This window comes from Phyllobates terribilis, unplaced genomic scaffold (assembly GCF_046119375.1).
Source record: "Phyllobates terribilis strain yellow unplaced genomic scaffold, ASM4611937v1 Scaffold_7__3_contigs__length_470593459, whole genome shotgun sequence".
Classification (NCBI taxonomy): Eukaryota; Metazoa; Chordata; class Amphibia; order Anura; family Dendrobatidae; genus Phyllobates; species Phyllobates terribilis.
Window position 1 is genome coordinate 415100446 of NW_027362767.1, and position 16562 is coordinate 415117007.

Consider the following 16562-nt stretch of genomic DNA (forward strand, 5'->3'; position numbering starts at 1 on the left):
TCTGCCCCTACAGCACTGGGTGTTCCACCCCTCCCTCCCCACTCCAGCAGGGACATGGTCGGTCGTGCCTGCACTTCTAGTGGGAGCACCGTTGAGCTGTCCCTCGGAAATGGGGTGTGTGTGCTGCATGCAGCTAACTGAGCCCTGGTCCATACTCCATCCTTACCCGGGAGTGGAATATCACACCTCTGGCCTGAGGTGCAATACCCCTGTAGCGGCCGAACCCTCGGGGCGCTACACTAGAACTCTGTGTGGCATTGACCTGGTCTCTAATCTGAGCTGCTGTTAACCTGCGATTTCTGAGGCTGGTGACTCGGATAAACTTATCCTCAGAAGCGGAGGTGACTCTTGGTCTTCCTTTCCTGGGGCGGTCCTCATGTGAGCCAGTTTCTTTGTAGCGCTTGATGGTTTTTGCAACTGCACTTGGGGACACTTTCAAAGTTTGCCCAATTTTTCGCACTGACTGACCTTCATTTCTTAAAGTAATGATGGCCACTCATTTTTCTTTACTTAGCTGCTTTTTTCTTGTCATAATACAAATTTTAACAGTCTATTCAGTAGGACTATCAACTGTGTATCTGTGACACCCCAGGGGTCTGGTTGCCACAGTGATAGAGATATTACGTCTGAGAGCAGGTGGGAGGTCTCTTGGTCAGGGATCCTATGCATGCCACACCTCCTGCCCAGTCCTGGGAGGGGAAGAACTTCCCCTATATAAACCTAGGGCTGAGGCAGGGTTAGTGAGTAGAGAAGAAGTAGAGACAGAGAAAAGAAGCAAATATAGGAACAGAACATCAGGAGCTCTGTGGGAGCAGTGTTACAAGGAGTCAGGGGCTGGCAGCTGCAGAGCTCGCCCTGACTGAGAAGTATCACCGGACCCGGAGTCCGAGGCTGTGGGGACTAATCTCTACCCAGCAGCAGAAACCGACCGGCAGGGGATTGCAGGTCCTCTGGCCCAGAAACCCGAAGGCACGGTCACACGCGTGGGACCAGCACCGCCATCGTGGAGCGGAAGCCATTAGAAGGCCCCGAGTCACCGGCCATACGGGTGAGCACCACACGGTACACTCAGGGACGTGGGCTACTTTTACCCGCCTCTAGCAAGGTAGCCAGAAGAGTACAGTTAGTTGGGAAGGCCTACAACTCCGCCTGGCCAGGGGAGATCCCATCTGCTCAAGGACTGACCAGGCCCCGATTGCTAGCAAGTACTCCGGGAGGGTCTATCTTTGTCACCAGTAAAGACCCTGAACTACACCGCATCGTCTCTGAGTGGTTCCTGCTACCCCCATCATCCACGTTAGCTGCCCTGAGGCCATACCCCTCCCGTTGGGGGTTATACCACCATCGCTGCACCCATACTACCGGCCTCAGCGGACTGTTCTGCAGCGGCGGCCTTGTGACCGCAAATCAACGGGTGGCGTAGCCGACACAGAAACAACAACTACCAAGACTGCCAGCCACTCAGTTTGACTCCCTGGGCACGGACCGGGTCACCGCCACGAGACTACTACCCCCATCTGATCCGGATCCGGGTAAGCTCCCCCGTGCGCGCGATGCCGCGCGAAGCAGCAGGCCCAGGGGCGCGTCAACTTTTGGCGTAGTCGGCAGGATTTCGTGCCCGCAACCACCGGGTACTGCGTGCCTGAAAAAGAGACTTTTAAAACTTACCATCCGTGAAGTTTTCCCGCCATCCGGCGCCATCTTCAGCCTTCTTCCCGCCATCCGTGAAGATTCCCGCCATCCGGCGCCATCTTCAGCCTTCTCCCCGCCATCCGTGAGGTTTTCCCGCCATCCGGCGCCATCTTCAGCCTTCTTCCCGCCATCCGTGGAGTTTTCCCGCCGTTGGCCGCCATCTTGAAGACGCCGCGCGGGAAGAAGAGGGGCGTGGACTCCGAAAGCGCGCGAGAACTGAAGCCCCGCCTCACGTCCGGACGTTGCGTAAGGTCCTGGAAGGAGCCCAGCAGACGCCGACGTCACAGGAGCGCGACGGAAGGTCCTCAACCCTGACGATCCACTGCGGAGCCGCGGCCTACGGAAGAGGATCATCGCAAGGTAGGCCACGGTCCACTAGGGGGGAGAAGGATGTCGGATACGGAGGAGAGCTTCACCGCTCCAACCCCCGCCAGCGCCACCGCTGTGGCGGTCATGCCTTTCACCATGCCCTATATCCCGGGGGCAGCCTGGCTACCCCAGTACTCAGGGGAGTCACATACCCTGCAGGACTTTAGAGAAAAACTGGATAGCCTCTTCCAGGTGTACCCCTTCACAGAAGAGCAAAAAGTGAGCATCCTGGTGGCCCAATTAACCGGGGCAGCCCAAAGGGAGGTAAAGTCCTGGCCACCTGGGGGGAGGACTGTCGCAGGGATACTAACCCGGCTGAGGGACACCTTTGATACCCGCACCTCAGCCGAGATCAAGCTTAGATTCTACGGGTGCAAACAGCGGGCACATGAGAGTATAAGGGACTATGCCCTGAACCTACAAGAGGCCCTGAGGGCCATTAAGCAGACCGACCCTGACGGCGTGGGAGACGAGGACAGGCTGTTAACTGAACAATTTATAGAGGGTTTATATTGCAATGCCCACCGAACCCAGTTGCGGGCAATGGCCTTACAGGACCCTCATCTGGGATTTGCACAGTTCAAGGACAGAGCCATCCGGGTGCTCCGAGAACCGGCACCAGGTGGCGTTGTGACCCACAGATGCCCCACTACCACTTACCACCAGGAGGCGGCGCCCTTGTCGGCAGGGCCTGTGGGAGCTGATGCGCAGGCTTTGAACAATGACTCGGCTCCAGACCTGCACCATCAGGTCCAAGAGCTAGCTAAAAGCGTTGCTGCGCTAACCCGAACTGTGCAGTCTTTACAGGTTTCCACTCCAGGGAAGATCCAGCTGGCATCCGGACCGGAGGACATCCCGTGGCGTCGACCAAGGAGGACCCCACCGGCCAGAGGAAGACCCAGCGACCGATACAACGAGGACGGACAACCCATCTGCCGCCGCTGCAATCAACCCGGACATATGGCAAGGTACTGTCCTTTAAACGGGCACAACCTAGGGTAGAGGGCCAACCCCTAGGAAAAAGATCATCAGGCCCATCGAACTGGCGCGACAAATATGTGGGCGGACGTCCAGTCTTGCCTGTGGTACTGGATGGCATTCCTATGAGTGCCTTACTGGACACCGGATCACAGGTCACCACCTGCTCTTCAAGCAGTACTGGAATGACTCGGATATTACCCGCTACCCTGACGACGATTTGAGTATCATCGCCAGCAATGGTCAGCCCGTGCCACAGATCGGATTTAAAGAGGTGACCATTAAAATTGGTAGAGTTGAACTGGCAGCACAGGGACTGATCATTGTAGACATTGACAAACACGAGAGTCACCCAAAGATAACTCTAGGAACTAATGTAATTGAAAATTGTCTTGCAGAGGTGATTTTCCTTTTACAGCAGGTTGCCAAGAACGCCAGCTCCGGCGAGCAGCGAGTGCTCCAAAAAGAGATCCGGGCACTGATGCGACGGCAACAGGTGGAACTCTCCGGCGGTGAGATTGGTAGCGTGAGAATGTGTGACCCTTTCCCTATTGCCATGCCCCCAAAAAGTGAAATGATGATTTGGTGCCGGGCAGCTATTGGTCTGAGAGGTAGAGATTACCAGGCAATGGTAGAACCAGTTTACTCAGACAGTAGGCCCACCATCTTGACAGCACGGGGGGTGGTTAATGTACGCCATGGGAGGGTGCCCGTTCGCATAATCAATATCGGGAAGAGGGAAGTGTACCTGCCCCGGTATGCCACGCTAGCCAAATTATATACCATCAACCAAAATGCTATACAATCTGTGGAACCCTTGCCTCCATCTCACCCGGAGGAAGGTAACGGCTCTAAGAAAACAATGGAGGACTGGTGTCAGCAACTACACTTGGGTACTGACTCCACTCCCTCACACCAGAAACAGGGAGTCTATCGGGTGGTTCAAGAGTACGAGAGAGTGTTTAGTAAACACCCGTTAGACTTCGGGCGAGTCAAGGGGGTAGAACACCACATCCCCACGGGAGACCATCCTCCCATAAAAGAGAGGTATCGACCCGTACCCCCTGCACACTACCAACACGCCAAGGGGATGCTTAGAGACATGAAGGAGGCTGGGGTGATCAGGGATAGCTGTAGCCCCTGGGCAGCTCCACTAGTCTTAGTCAAAAAGAAAGACAACACCATGAGGATGTGTGTAGATTACCGGAAAATCAACCGTATCACACACAAGGATGCGTACCCCTTACCAAGGATAGAGGAGTCTTTGGCTGCTTTAAGATCTGCTAACTTCTTCTCTACCTTGCATCTCACTAGTGGGTACTGGCAGGTTCCTGTAGCAGAGGCGGACCGGGAGAAGACCGCATTCACCACCCCGATGGGACTTAGCGAGTTTACCTGTATGCCGTTCGGACTCTGCAACGCACCAGGAACCTTCCAACGATTAATGGAGTGCTGTCTGGGCCACAGAAACTTCGAGACGGTCCTGTTGTACCTGGACGATGTCATCGTATATTCTAAGACTTATGAGGACCACCTGAAACACCTGGCGGAAGTGTTCGAAGCTCTGGCAAGCTACGGCCTAAAGGTGAAACCCTCCAAGTGTCACCTCCTGAAACCAAAGGTGCAGTACCTGGGACACGTGGTGAGCGCTGACGGAGTGGCTCCCGACCCTGATAAGATCACCGCAATTAAGGAATGGCCAAGTCCCTCCAGTGTAAAGGAAGTGCGGCAGTTCCTCGGGTTGGTAGGCTACTACCGCAGGTTCATCCCCGGTTTCACCAAAAAGGCAGCTCCTATGCAAGACCTCCTGATAGGCCAGTCCCGGAAGGCCAAGAACCAGAAGCCGCCCTTCAGATGGGAGAAGTTGGAAGAAGAGTCCTTCCGCCAGCTGAAGATGGCCCTCACGGGGGATGAAATCCTGGCGTACCCGGATTACAGCCAGCCCTTTATCCTCTACACCGACGCAAGTAACATCGGGCTAGGAGCCGTGCTGTCCCAGATCCAGCAGGGGAAAGAGCGAGTAATCGCTTACGCCAGCCGAAAACTGCGACCCACCGAAAGAAACCCTGAGAATTACAGCTCATTTAAGCTAGAGTTCCTGGCAGTGGTGTGGGCAGTTACCGAACGCTTTAAGCACTACCTCGCTTCTTCCCGGTTCGTCGTGTACACGGATAACAACCCGTTAACACACCTGGACACGGCAAGACTCGGTGCCCTAGAGCAGAGATGGATGGCCCGCCTGTCCAACTACGAGTTCACCATCAAATACCGGGCAGGACGCTCCAATACCAACGCGGACGCCCTGTCCAGGATGCCAAATCTACCGGACGTAGGAGAAGATCCAGAGGGACTGGAAGAAGTCGAACTCCCCGCGTTTCACCGTCATGGGACTATCCAGTATTCCCATCGGGTAAGGAGTAAGCAAGGCGCTACGCTTAACCCCTTACCTCACTACAACTGGGCGGAAACGCAGGACAGTGACCCTGCCGTCCGGCTGGTGAAGGAGATGCTGACTCGGCCAGAGGCTCGCCTTGACCCAGACGCTCCGGAGGAAGCCAACCAACTGTGGGCAGAAAAGAGTAGACTGTTCCTTTACAAGGGGAAGTTGTGCCGCAGAATGGTTAACTCCCGGACACATGAACTAATCTGGCAAGTAGTGGTGCCACGAAGAGACGCAGCCATGGTGATGGAGGCATACCACGACGGGGCTGGACACTTCGGATGGAAGAAGCTGGAGTTCCTGCTGCGCGAGCGGTTCCACTGGGTAGGCATGAGGGGAACCATCGAGAGGTGGTGCAGAGACTGTGGCCCGTGCAACCTAAGAAGGAAGGACCGTGCCAGCCAGAAGACTCCCCTGCAGTCCATCGTCACCCGGCAGCCGTTGGAACTGGTAGCCTTGGATCATGTAAAACTGACCCCAAGCAGAAGTGGCTACGTCTACGCACTAACCATCGTGGATCACTACTCCCGGTTCTTGGTTGTCGTCCCCGTCAAGGACTTAACAGCTCGAACAGCAGCTAGAGCCTTCCAGCAGCATTTCTGCCGTCCACACGGGTACCCGGACCAAGTGTTGACAGACCAGGGACCTGCCTTTGAAGCGGAGGTCTTCCAAGAATTCTGCACTCTGTATGGCTGCCGGAAGATAAGGACGACACCCTATCATCCGCAAACTAATGGACTTTGTGAGAAAATGAACCAGGTGGTAATGGATCTTCTGAAAACGTTGCCCCTGGAAGAACGCGGTCTGTGGCCTGAGAAGCTGCCCGATCTGGTGGACCTATACAACCACATCCCGGTAGGTTCCACCAACTGTACCCCGGCTTACCTAATGAGGGCGAGACCTGGTAAGTTACCTGTTGACCTGGAAATGGGAGTCCTGTCACCCGAGGACACTTCACCAGAAGCAGACTGGGACACAGAGAGGCAGCAGCAGTACCGGAGAGTACAGGAGAGCGTGGAGCGAAGTCTCTGTCAGGCTAGGGAAAGACAAGAGAAAACTTACAACCAGTATGCTCCCGCTGTTCCCCTGGTACCCGGAGAGCAGGTCTTGAAGAGAAAAAGACGGCTCCACAAGTTGGATGACCAGTGGGAGAAGGACCCGTACACCGTACTGCCCTCAAGCCACGACAACCCAAAGGTCTGTACCATCAGTAAAGACGGAGGGGAAACCACAACCATTGTATCCCGGGATCACCTGAAGAAGTGTCCCGAACAGCTACGGAACCCTGAAGAGGAACAAGAAGACCCTCGACCCGTAGAGGAAAGGGAAGACATGGTTAGTACTGTGCTCGGAGACTTCCCTCGGTCTTGGACTCAAGTCAATGGCGCAGTTGTGGTACCCGTACTCACCTTCCTCCAACCAGCATCCCAAGCACCTACGGAGCGACAGGTAGAGCTGGAAGAGCAGCCGGTCCAGGAGGCAGAAGACTCCACACAAGCAGAACAGGAGGATCAACCCTCTGCTTATAGTGAGCCTGCCGTACCCCTAGTGAGCCAAAGAGCCGGTAGACAGCTGCCCAGTTTACCCTTGACAGCTCCTACACCCTGTAGTTCAGGGCTAGACAGTCAGCTCCGTAGGTCCACTAGGGCCACTAGAGGCCAGTTACCCGCACGTTGGAGGATTTGAAATGTATAAATTGTTTTATTTGTGGTTACCTGTTTTTCTTGTTGCTTGTGTATACTTATGTGTTTCTAGTTGTTTATAGGAGTCTTTGGTGGATTTACCGGGAATCCTGTGTACATAGTTGGAGCGTAACCCAGGACGGACTAAAGACTGTTAAGGACTCGGGGCAGGACAGACCCCTACCTGGTTACGTCTCCCTGTTTTGGTGAAATGGACACCTTGCTTTCTTCAAAGACTGCACCCGGTTACGGACATGCCGTGACCACCTTTATGTGTTTCTTTATTGTATTGTTATTGTTATACCTTGTTATGTTTTTCCAAAAATATGTTTAGTCCCGGAGTACTAAATTTCACTAGGGGGGAATGTGACACCCCAGGGGTCTGGTTGCCACAGTGATAGAGATATTACGTCTGAGAGCAGGTGGGAGGTCTCTTGGTCAGGGATCCTATGCATGCCACACCTCCTGCCCAGTCCTGGGAGGGGAAGAACTTCCCCTATATAAACCTAGGGCTGAGGCAGGGTTAGTGAGTAGAGAAGAAGTAGAGACAGAGAAAAGAAGCAAATATAGGAACAGAACATCAGGAGCTCTGTGGGAGCAGTGTTACAAGGAGTCAGGGGCTGGCAGCTGCAGAGCTCGCCCTGACTGAGAAGTATCACCGGACCCGGAGTCCGAGGCTGTGGGGACTAATCTCTACCCAGCAGCAGAAACCGACCGGCAGGGGATTGCAGGTCCTCTGGCCCAGAAACCCGAAGGCACGGTCACACGCGTGGGACCAGCACCGCCATCGTGGAGCGGAAGCCATTAGAAGGCCCCGAGTCACCGGCCATACGGGTGAGCACCACACGGTACACTCAGGGACGTGGGCTACTTTTACCCGCCTCTAGCAAGGTAGCCAGAAGAGTACAGTTAGTTGGGAAGGCCTACAACTCCGCCTGGCCAGGGGAGATCCAATCTGCTCAAGGACTGACCAGGCCCCGATTGCTAGCAAGTACTCCGGGAGGGTCTATCTTTGTCACCAGTAAAGACCCTGAACTACACCGCATCGTCTCTGAGTGGTTCCTGCTACCCCCATCATCCACGTTAGCTGCCCTGAGGCCATACCCCTCCCGTTGGGGGTTATACCACCATCGCTGCACCCATACTACCGGCCTCAGCGGACTGTTCTGCAGCGGCGGCCTTGTGACCGCAAATCAACGGGTGGCGTAGCCGACACAGAAACAACAACTACCAAGACTGCCAGCCACTCAGTTTGACTCCCTGGGCACGGACCGGGTCACCGCCACGAGACTACTACCCCCATCTGATCCGGATCCGGGTAAGCTCCCCCGTGCGCGCGATGCCGCGCGAAGCAGCAGGCCCAGGGGCGCGTCATATCCACCAGACTTCTGCACAATACAACTGATGGTCCCAACCCCATTTATAAGGCAAGAAATCCCACTTATTAAACCTGACAGGGCACACCTGTGAAGTGAAAACCATTTCCGGTGACTACCTCTTGAAGCTCATCAAGAGAATGCCAAGAGTGTGCAAAGCAGTCATCAAAGCAAAAGGTGGCTACTTTGAAGAACTTAGAATATTAGACATATTTTCAGTTGTTTCACACTTTTTTGTTAAGTATATAATTCCACATGTGTTAATTCATAGTTTTGATGCCTTCAGTGTGAATGTACAATTTTCATAGTCATGAAAATACAGAAAAATCTTTAAATGAGAAGCTGTGTCCAAACTTTTGGTCTGCACTGTAGCTCTCTAGGCACATTTCTCCTCCTTATACCACCTGCTTCCCTGCCCCTGTATACGGTTTCTTTTTGCCAGGCCCCTGATTCTCATTACCCTATTTTTTACTTTTACTAATTGCTTGCATTTTGGGCTAAAAATTATTTTTGCAATTGTGTTTCATTAAAAAAAATTTCACTGTTTGTCTTCTATAGCCTCTGGGTTGCTTTGTCTATTGCTGGCTGCAGAATGACAGAATGATTTAACTAAAAAATAGTCAGCGAGCTTCTCCTGACAGGAGAGATTGTAACTCTTTTATCTGTCCTTTTCTGAGCTCCTCTGAGTTGATTTATGACCACAGACCACATCAAAGTTAAAAGTGCAGGAAAACAAAAAGCCTGTAAATGCCAAACGGTGCAAAGTTTTTAATGAGACCCAATTGCAAAAAATGAGTTTTGGCCCCAAATACATGCATTTAAGTATGAAAATACAAAAATTTCCCAAGCATAAAGTTACTACTGCATCATTGGGGTAAGTTTATACCCTTACTGGAAAATCAGCATGAAGGACATTATAACTACAGTACTGAGCAGTACAGCTGTGAATCCAGCACTGTGGAGAGATAATACACTTCATGGAAATCAGAATGAAGGGCATTATACTACAGTAATGAGCAGTGTAGTTTTGAATCCAACACTGGGGTGAACTAATACACTTACTGAAAATCAGCATGAAGGACATTATACTACAGTAATGAGCAGTGTAGTTATGAATCCAGCAATCAGGTTAGATAATAGACTTACTGGAAATCAGCATGAAGGGCATTATACTACAGTAATGAGCAGTGTAGTTGTGAATCCAGCACTCAGGTTAGATAATAGACTTACTGGAAATCAGCATGAAGGACATTATACTACAGTAAGGAGCAGTGTAGTTGTGAATCCAGCACTCGGGTTAGATAATAGACTTACTGGAAATCAGCATGAAGGACATTATACTACAGTAATGAGCAGTGTAGTTATGAATCCAGCACTCAGGTTAGATAATAGACTTACTGGAAATCAGCATGAAGGGCATTATACTACAGTAATGAGCAGTGTAGTTGTGAATCCAGCACTCAGGTTAGATAATAGACTTACTGGAAATCAGCATGAAGGGCATTATACTACAGTAATGAGCAGTGTAGTTGTGAATCCAGCACTCGGGTTAGATAATAGACTTACTGGAAATCAGCATGAAGGACATTATACTACAGTAATGAGCAGTGTAGTTGTGAATCCAGCACTCAGGTTAGATAATAGACTTACTGGAAATCAGCATGAAGGGCATTATACTACAGTAATGAGCAGTGTAGTTATGAATCCAGCACTCAGGTTAGATAATAGACTTACTGGAAATCAGCATGAAGGGCATTATACTACAGTAATGAGCAGTGTAGTTGTGAATCCAGCACTCGGGTTAGATAATAGACTTACTGGAAATCAGCATGAAGGACATTATACTACAGTAATGAGCAGTGTAGTTGTGAATCCAGCACTCGGGTTAGATAATAAACTTACTGGAAATCAGCATGAAGGACATTATACTACAGTAATGAGCAGTGTAGTTATGAATCCAGCACTCGGGTTAGATAATAGACTTACTGGAAATCAGCATGAAGGACATTATACTACAGTAATGAGCAGTGTAGTTGTGAATCCAGCACTCGGGTTAGATAATAGACTTACTGGAAATCAGCATGAAGGACATTATACTACAGTAATGAGCAGTGTAGTTGTGAATCCAGCACTCGGGTTAGATAATAGACTTACTGGAAATCAGCATGAAGGACATTATACTACAGTAATGAGCAGTGTAGTTATGAATCCAGCACTCAGGTTAGATAATAGACTTACTGGAAATCAGCATGAAGGGCATTATACTACAGTAATGAGCAGTGTAGTTATGAATCCAGCACTCAGGTTAGATAATAGACTTACTGGAAATCAGCATGAAGGGCATTATACTACAGTAATGAGCAGTGTAGTTGTGAATCCAGCACTCGGGTTAGATAATAGACTTACTGGAAATCAGCATGAAGGGCATTATACTACAGTAATGAGCAGTGTAGTTGTGAATCCAGCACTCGGGTTAGATAATAGACTTACTGGAAATCAGCATGAAGGGCATTATACTACAGTAATGAGCAGTGTAGTTGTGAATCAAGCACTGGGGTGAGATAATACAATCACAAGAAAGCCGCTTGAAGGGCATTATACTACAGTACTGAGCAGTGTAGCTGTGAATCCAGAACTGGGGTGAGAAAATAAACTTACTATAAATCAGCATGAAGGACATTATACTACAGTATTGGGCAGTATAGCTGTAAATTAGGCACTGAGGTGAGATAATAGACTCACAAGAAAGCAGCATGAAGGACATTATACTAGACTACTGAGCAGTGTAGTTGTGAATCAAGCACTGGGGTGAGATAATAAACTTACAAGAAAGTAGCATGAAGGACATTAAAATACAGTACTGGAGAATGTAGCTGTTAATCCAGCTCTGGGATAAGATACACGTACTAGAAAGTAGCAGCGGCATGACTGCAACATGCACATTTTTTCCTGATTATACACACCCCTTTTCCTAGACCATGCCCCTTTTATAACAGACCACACCTTATTCCTGCTCCCTGGGTGTACAACTGTACAACGGGGTCTGGGAAGCACTAAGGAAACGTGCAAGAGGTTTGTATGGTGATCTAGAGATTTGCCAACTCTCCAAGCAGTCTGTGAGGTGTCCCTGTTTTTCCAGGGATCTACTGGCTGATTCATGGTAGATGGCAAATATGTATTTTGCTATATAAGATTACCCTGATGTCTACAAAGAAGACAGAATAGCTGCGGCTTACCTCAGCCTGTGTTCTCCCCATTTACACTGACATCGGTTAAGAAGACCTAAAATATAACAATAATCAGAACATCTGAAATCCTGCTTCCCTCATTACCGTACCCCACACACTGCTGGGCTATAAACACGTTGTCCACCTTTACAATTTCTTTTTCTCAATGCATATTAAAAAAAAATGGGAGCTACAGGCAATAAAGATTAGTTAAAAACAAAAAACTAAACTTTTTTTTAATTTAATTAGCCTCCAAAGATTGCAAAGTTAGGATTTTTTTTCTTCGAAACACGATGCTGCAGCGCTGCTTCAATGCTCAGTTAGGCTCCTTTACAAGCTGATTTTAACTGCTGCCCGGCCGACATCCGTACACTATATTCCCGTATGGAAACTCCCCTGTCTGTGTACAGCTGGGGATATGGAGAGGCTCAGACAGGGGAAATCCCGTACTCCTAACTGTTTGATTATAGTGTACAGGTATTGCCAAGAGAAGGAAGCAAAATAAAGTAATGACGTATATTACAAAAATTCTTAGCTTTTCAATGTCTGGTCGATAATTAAATAAAAAAAAAAAAAAGTTTCATTAAAGGGGTTGCACCAACTTGCTAATAGCTGGAGGCCCCACTGCTATGCCCCCCACAAATCCCAAAAATGGGTCTCTGAATGCCCTATTTGAATGGAGTAATGGCTCAGCATGTGCACACTCCTTATCTATAGCTAGATGTAGCCAACACAGTACCCTTTTCCCAATGGAGTCCATTCTGATCATCTGGAAACTAAAAAATCCTAAAAATAATTCTAGGACGTGGCTACACGGATATTATGGTATGTGATATAATAGATGGAACAGATTTATAAGCTTTTCTTTATTACCAAACAGGCTGAGTCCTTCTTTTCCCCCAGAGCACATCTTATATACGGATGGATGGGCCTCGCTTTTGAATATATGCAAGACACTAAAAAAGGGAAAATTATGATGGATTAAGTATTCCAGCAGTATCATATAGTATCATTATTAAATGAAAATCATATAATATTATATAATTATATAGTTCTCTGCAAATAAATAGCACCAAATGACAGCATTTGTCTCCCAGAGCCACCACTAGGGGGAGCCCAGGAACTTACTGCATACAGAATAAAAAAAGTATTCCAGCAGTATCGTATAGTATCATTATTAGATGAAAATCATATACTATTAAGAAATAGCACCAAATGACAAAATCTGTCTTCCTGAGCCACCACTAGGGGGAGCCCAGGAACTTACTGCATACAGTATAAATACATATAAAGAACAATATAAAGAACAATAATATAAAGAAATGATTGCGGACTGAGTATTCCAGCAGTATCATATAGTATCATTTTTAAATGAAAATCATATAATGTTATATAAATATATACAGTGGGTAGGGAAAGTATTCAGGCCCTGTTACATTTTTCACTCTTTGTTTCATTGCAGCCATTTGGTAAATTCTAAAAAGTTCATTTTTTTTCTCATTAAAGTACACTCTGCACCCCATCTTGACTGAAAAAAAACAGAAATGTAGAATTTTTTGCAAATTTATTAAAAAAGAAAAACTGAAATATCACATGGTCATAAGTATTCAGACCCTTTGCTCAGACACTTATATTTAAGTCACATGCTGTCCATTTCCTTGTGATCCTCCTTGAGATGGTCCTACTCCTTCATTGGAGTCCAGCTGTGTTTAATTAAACTGATAGGACTTGATTTGGAAAGGCACACACCTGTCTATATAAGACCTCACAGCTCACAGTGCATGTCAGACCAAATGAGAATCATGAGCTCAAAGGAACTGCCCAAGGAGCTCAGAGACAGAATTGTAGCAAGGCACAGATCTGGCCAAGGTTACAAAAGAATTTCTGCATTACTCAAGGTTCCTAAGAGCACAGTGGCCTCCATAATCCTTAAATGGAAGAAGTTTGGGACCACCAGAAGTCTTCCTAGACCTGGCCGTCCAGCCAAACTGAGCAATCATGAGAGAAGAGCCTTGGAGACAGAGGTAAAGAAGAACCCCAAGATCACTGTGGCTGAGCTCCAGAGATGCAGTAGGGAGATGGGAGAAAGTTCCACAAAGTCCACTATCACTGCAGCCCTCCACCAGTCGGGCCTTTATGGCAGAGTGGCCTGACGGAAGCCTCTCCTCAGTGCAAGACATATGAAAGCCTGCATAGAGTTTGCTCAAAAACACATGAAGGACTCCCAGACTATGAGAAATAAGACTCTCTGGTCTGATGAGACGAAGATAGAACTTTTTAGTGATAATTCTAAGTGGTATGTGTGGAGAAAACCAGGCACTGCTCATCACCTGCCCAATACAATCCCAGCAGTGAAACATGGTGGTGACAGCATCATGCTATGGGGTGTTTTTCAGCTGCAGGGACAGGACGACTGGTTGCAATTGAAGGAAACATGAATGCGGCCAAGTACAGAGATATCCTGGATGAAAACCTCTTCCAGAATGCTCTGGACCTCAGACTTGGCCGAAGGTTCACCTTCCAACAAGACAATGACGCTAAGCACACAGCTAAAATAACAAAGGAGTGACTTCAGAACAAATCTGTGACCATTCTTGACTGACCCAGCCAGAGCCCTGACCTAAACCCAATTGAGCATCTCTGGAGAGACCTGAGAATAGCTGTCCACCAACGTTCTCCATCCAACCTGACGGAACTGGAGAGGATCTGCAAGGAAGAATGGCAGAGGATCCCAAATCCAGGTGTGAAAAACTTGTTGCATCATTCCCAAGAAGACTCATGGCTGTACTAGCTCAAAAGGGAGCTTCTACTCAATACTGAGCAAAGGGTCTGAATACATATGACCATGTGATATTTCAGTTTTTCTTTTTTTCTTTTTTAATAAATTTGCAAAAATTTCTACATTTCTGTTTTTTTCAGTCAAGATGGGGTGCACAGTGTACTTTAACGAGAAAAAATGAACTTTTTAGAATTTACCAAATGGCTGCAATGAAACAAAGAGTGAAAAATTTAAAGTGGTCTGAATACTTTACATACCCACTGTAGTTCCCTGCAGAGAAATAGCACTAAATTACAAAATTTGTCTCCCAGAGCCACCACTAGGGGGAGCCAAGGAGATTACTGCATACAGTATGATTATTGTGTATGAGGTATAAACAGCATGCATTTTTATGTTATTTATTTCTTACTTATATGTACAGTGCTGGCCAAAAGTATTGGCACCCCTGCAATTCTGTCAGATAATACTCAGTTTCTTCCTGAAAATGATTGCTATCACAAATTCTTTGGTCTTATTATCTTCATTTAATTTGCTTGTGTGGCACCCCAGGGGTCTGGTTACCACAGTAATAGAAATATTATGTCTGAGAGCAAGTGGGAGGTTTCTCAGGTCAGGAGCCCTAAGCATGCAACACGGCCCACCCAGACCTGGGAGGGGAGGAATCTGCCCTTATAAACTGGGTCTGGGGCGGGATTAGTGAGTGAAGTCCCAGACAGAGACGCAGTCAGGTCTGGAGGACAGCAGACACAGGGAAAGGAAGACCTAGGAGCTCTGTAGGAGCAGGAGCGAGTGCCAGAGGCTGGAAGCTAGAAAGCTCGCCCTGGCTGAAGACACTAAACCCGGACACGGAGTCCGAGGCTGTGGGGACATCCAGGTCCAGCAGCAGAATCCAACCGGCAGGGGATTCCATGTCCTCTGGCCTTAGAAACCCGAAGGCACGGTCACAAGCAAGGGACCAGCACCGCCATCGTGAAGCGGAGGCTAACGGAAGGCCCCAAGTCACCGGCCATACGGGTGAGCACCACACGGTATACTCAGGGACGTGGGCTACTTCTACCCGCATAGAGCAAGGTAGCCAGGAAAGAGTGCAGATAGTCGGGGAGGCCTACAACTCCACCTGGCCAGGGGAGATCCTGCTTGCTCACAGACTGACCAGGCCCCTACTGCTAACCAGTACTCCCGGGAGGGTCTGCTTTATACCATCAGTAAAGACCCTGAACTGCACCACACGTCTCTGTGTTTCATCGCCGCACCAGCACCATTACTACTGGGACGCTCACACCATCACTCCCATCCTCCACACTAGCTGCCCTGAAGCAATACTTCTCCCGTGGGGAGTTATTCCATACTCGGCTGCGCAAACTACATCAGCCTCAGCGGTCGGCAGCGCAGCGGCGGTCCCCACTGACCGCAATCCATGGGTGGCGTAGTCAGACACTTATTATAACACCAATAGACTGCCACTGGTTTGACTGCCCTGGGCACGGACCGGGTCACCGCCACGGAGGACTACAACCCCCCAGCGATCCGGCTCCGGGCATCCCCCTGCACAGCACAGGCCCAGGGGGCGCGTCAACTTTGGCGTAGTCGGCAGGATTTCGTGCCCGCAACCACTGGGTACTGCGTGCCAGAAAAAGAGATTTTTATACTTACCTGTGGTGAAGTTTCCCGCCGTCCGGAGCAGTTTCCCGCCATCGGACGCCATCTTGGACTGTTTCCCGCCGTCTTCTGCCTTCTTCCCAACATCCGCAGCTGCTTCCTGCCTTCGGACGCCATCTTCGGGACGCCGTGCAGGAAGAAGAGGGGCGTGGATGCCGAAAGCGCGCGATATCTGAAGCTCCGCCCCACGCTCCGACGCTGCGTAAGGTCCTGGAAGGAAGGAAGAGCGACGCTGACGTCATCGGAGCGCGACGATCGACTGCGGAGCCATGGCCTACGGAAGAAGAGCATCGCAAGGTAGGCCACGGTCCACTAGGGGGGAAGAAGGATGTCGGACACCGAGGGGAGCTCCACCGCCAC

General features: G+C 49.3%; 1 protein-coding gene across 1 annotated transcript in view; it reads right to left on the bottom strand.

Annotated features, from left to right (window-relative positions):
- MSH5 (mutS homolog 5) overlaps positions 1-16562 on the bottom strand; it is a 74260-nt gene that overhangs the window by 23230 nt on the left and 34468 nt on the right. The window contains exons 8-9 of the mRNA XM_073638005.1: positions 12638-12720; positions 11774-11819 (exon numbers count right to left, since the gene is read on the bottom strand). Coding sequence (XP_073494106.1) covers positions 11774-11819; positions 12638-12720 — 129 coding nt within the window. The remainder of the gene's footprint in view (positions 1-11773; positions 11820-12637; positions 12721-16562) is intronic.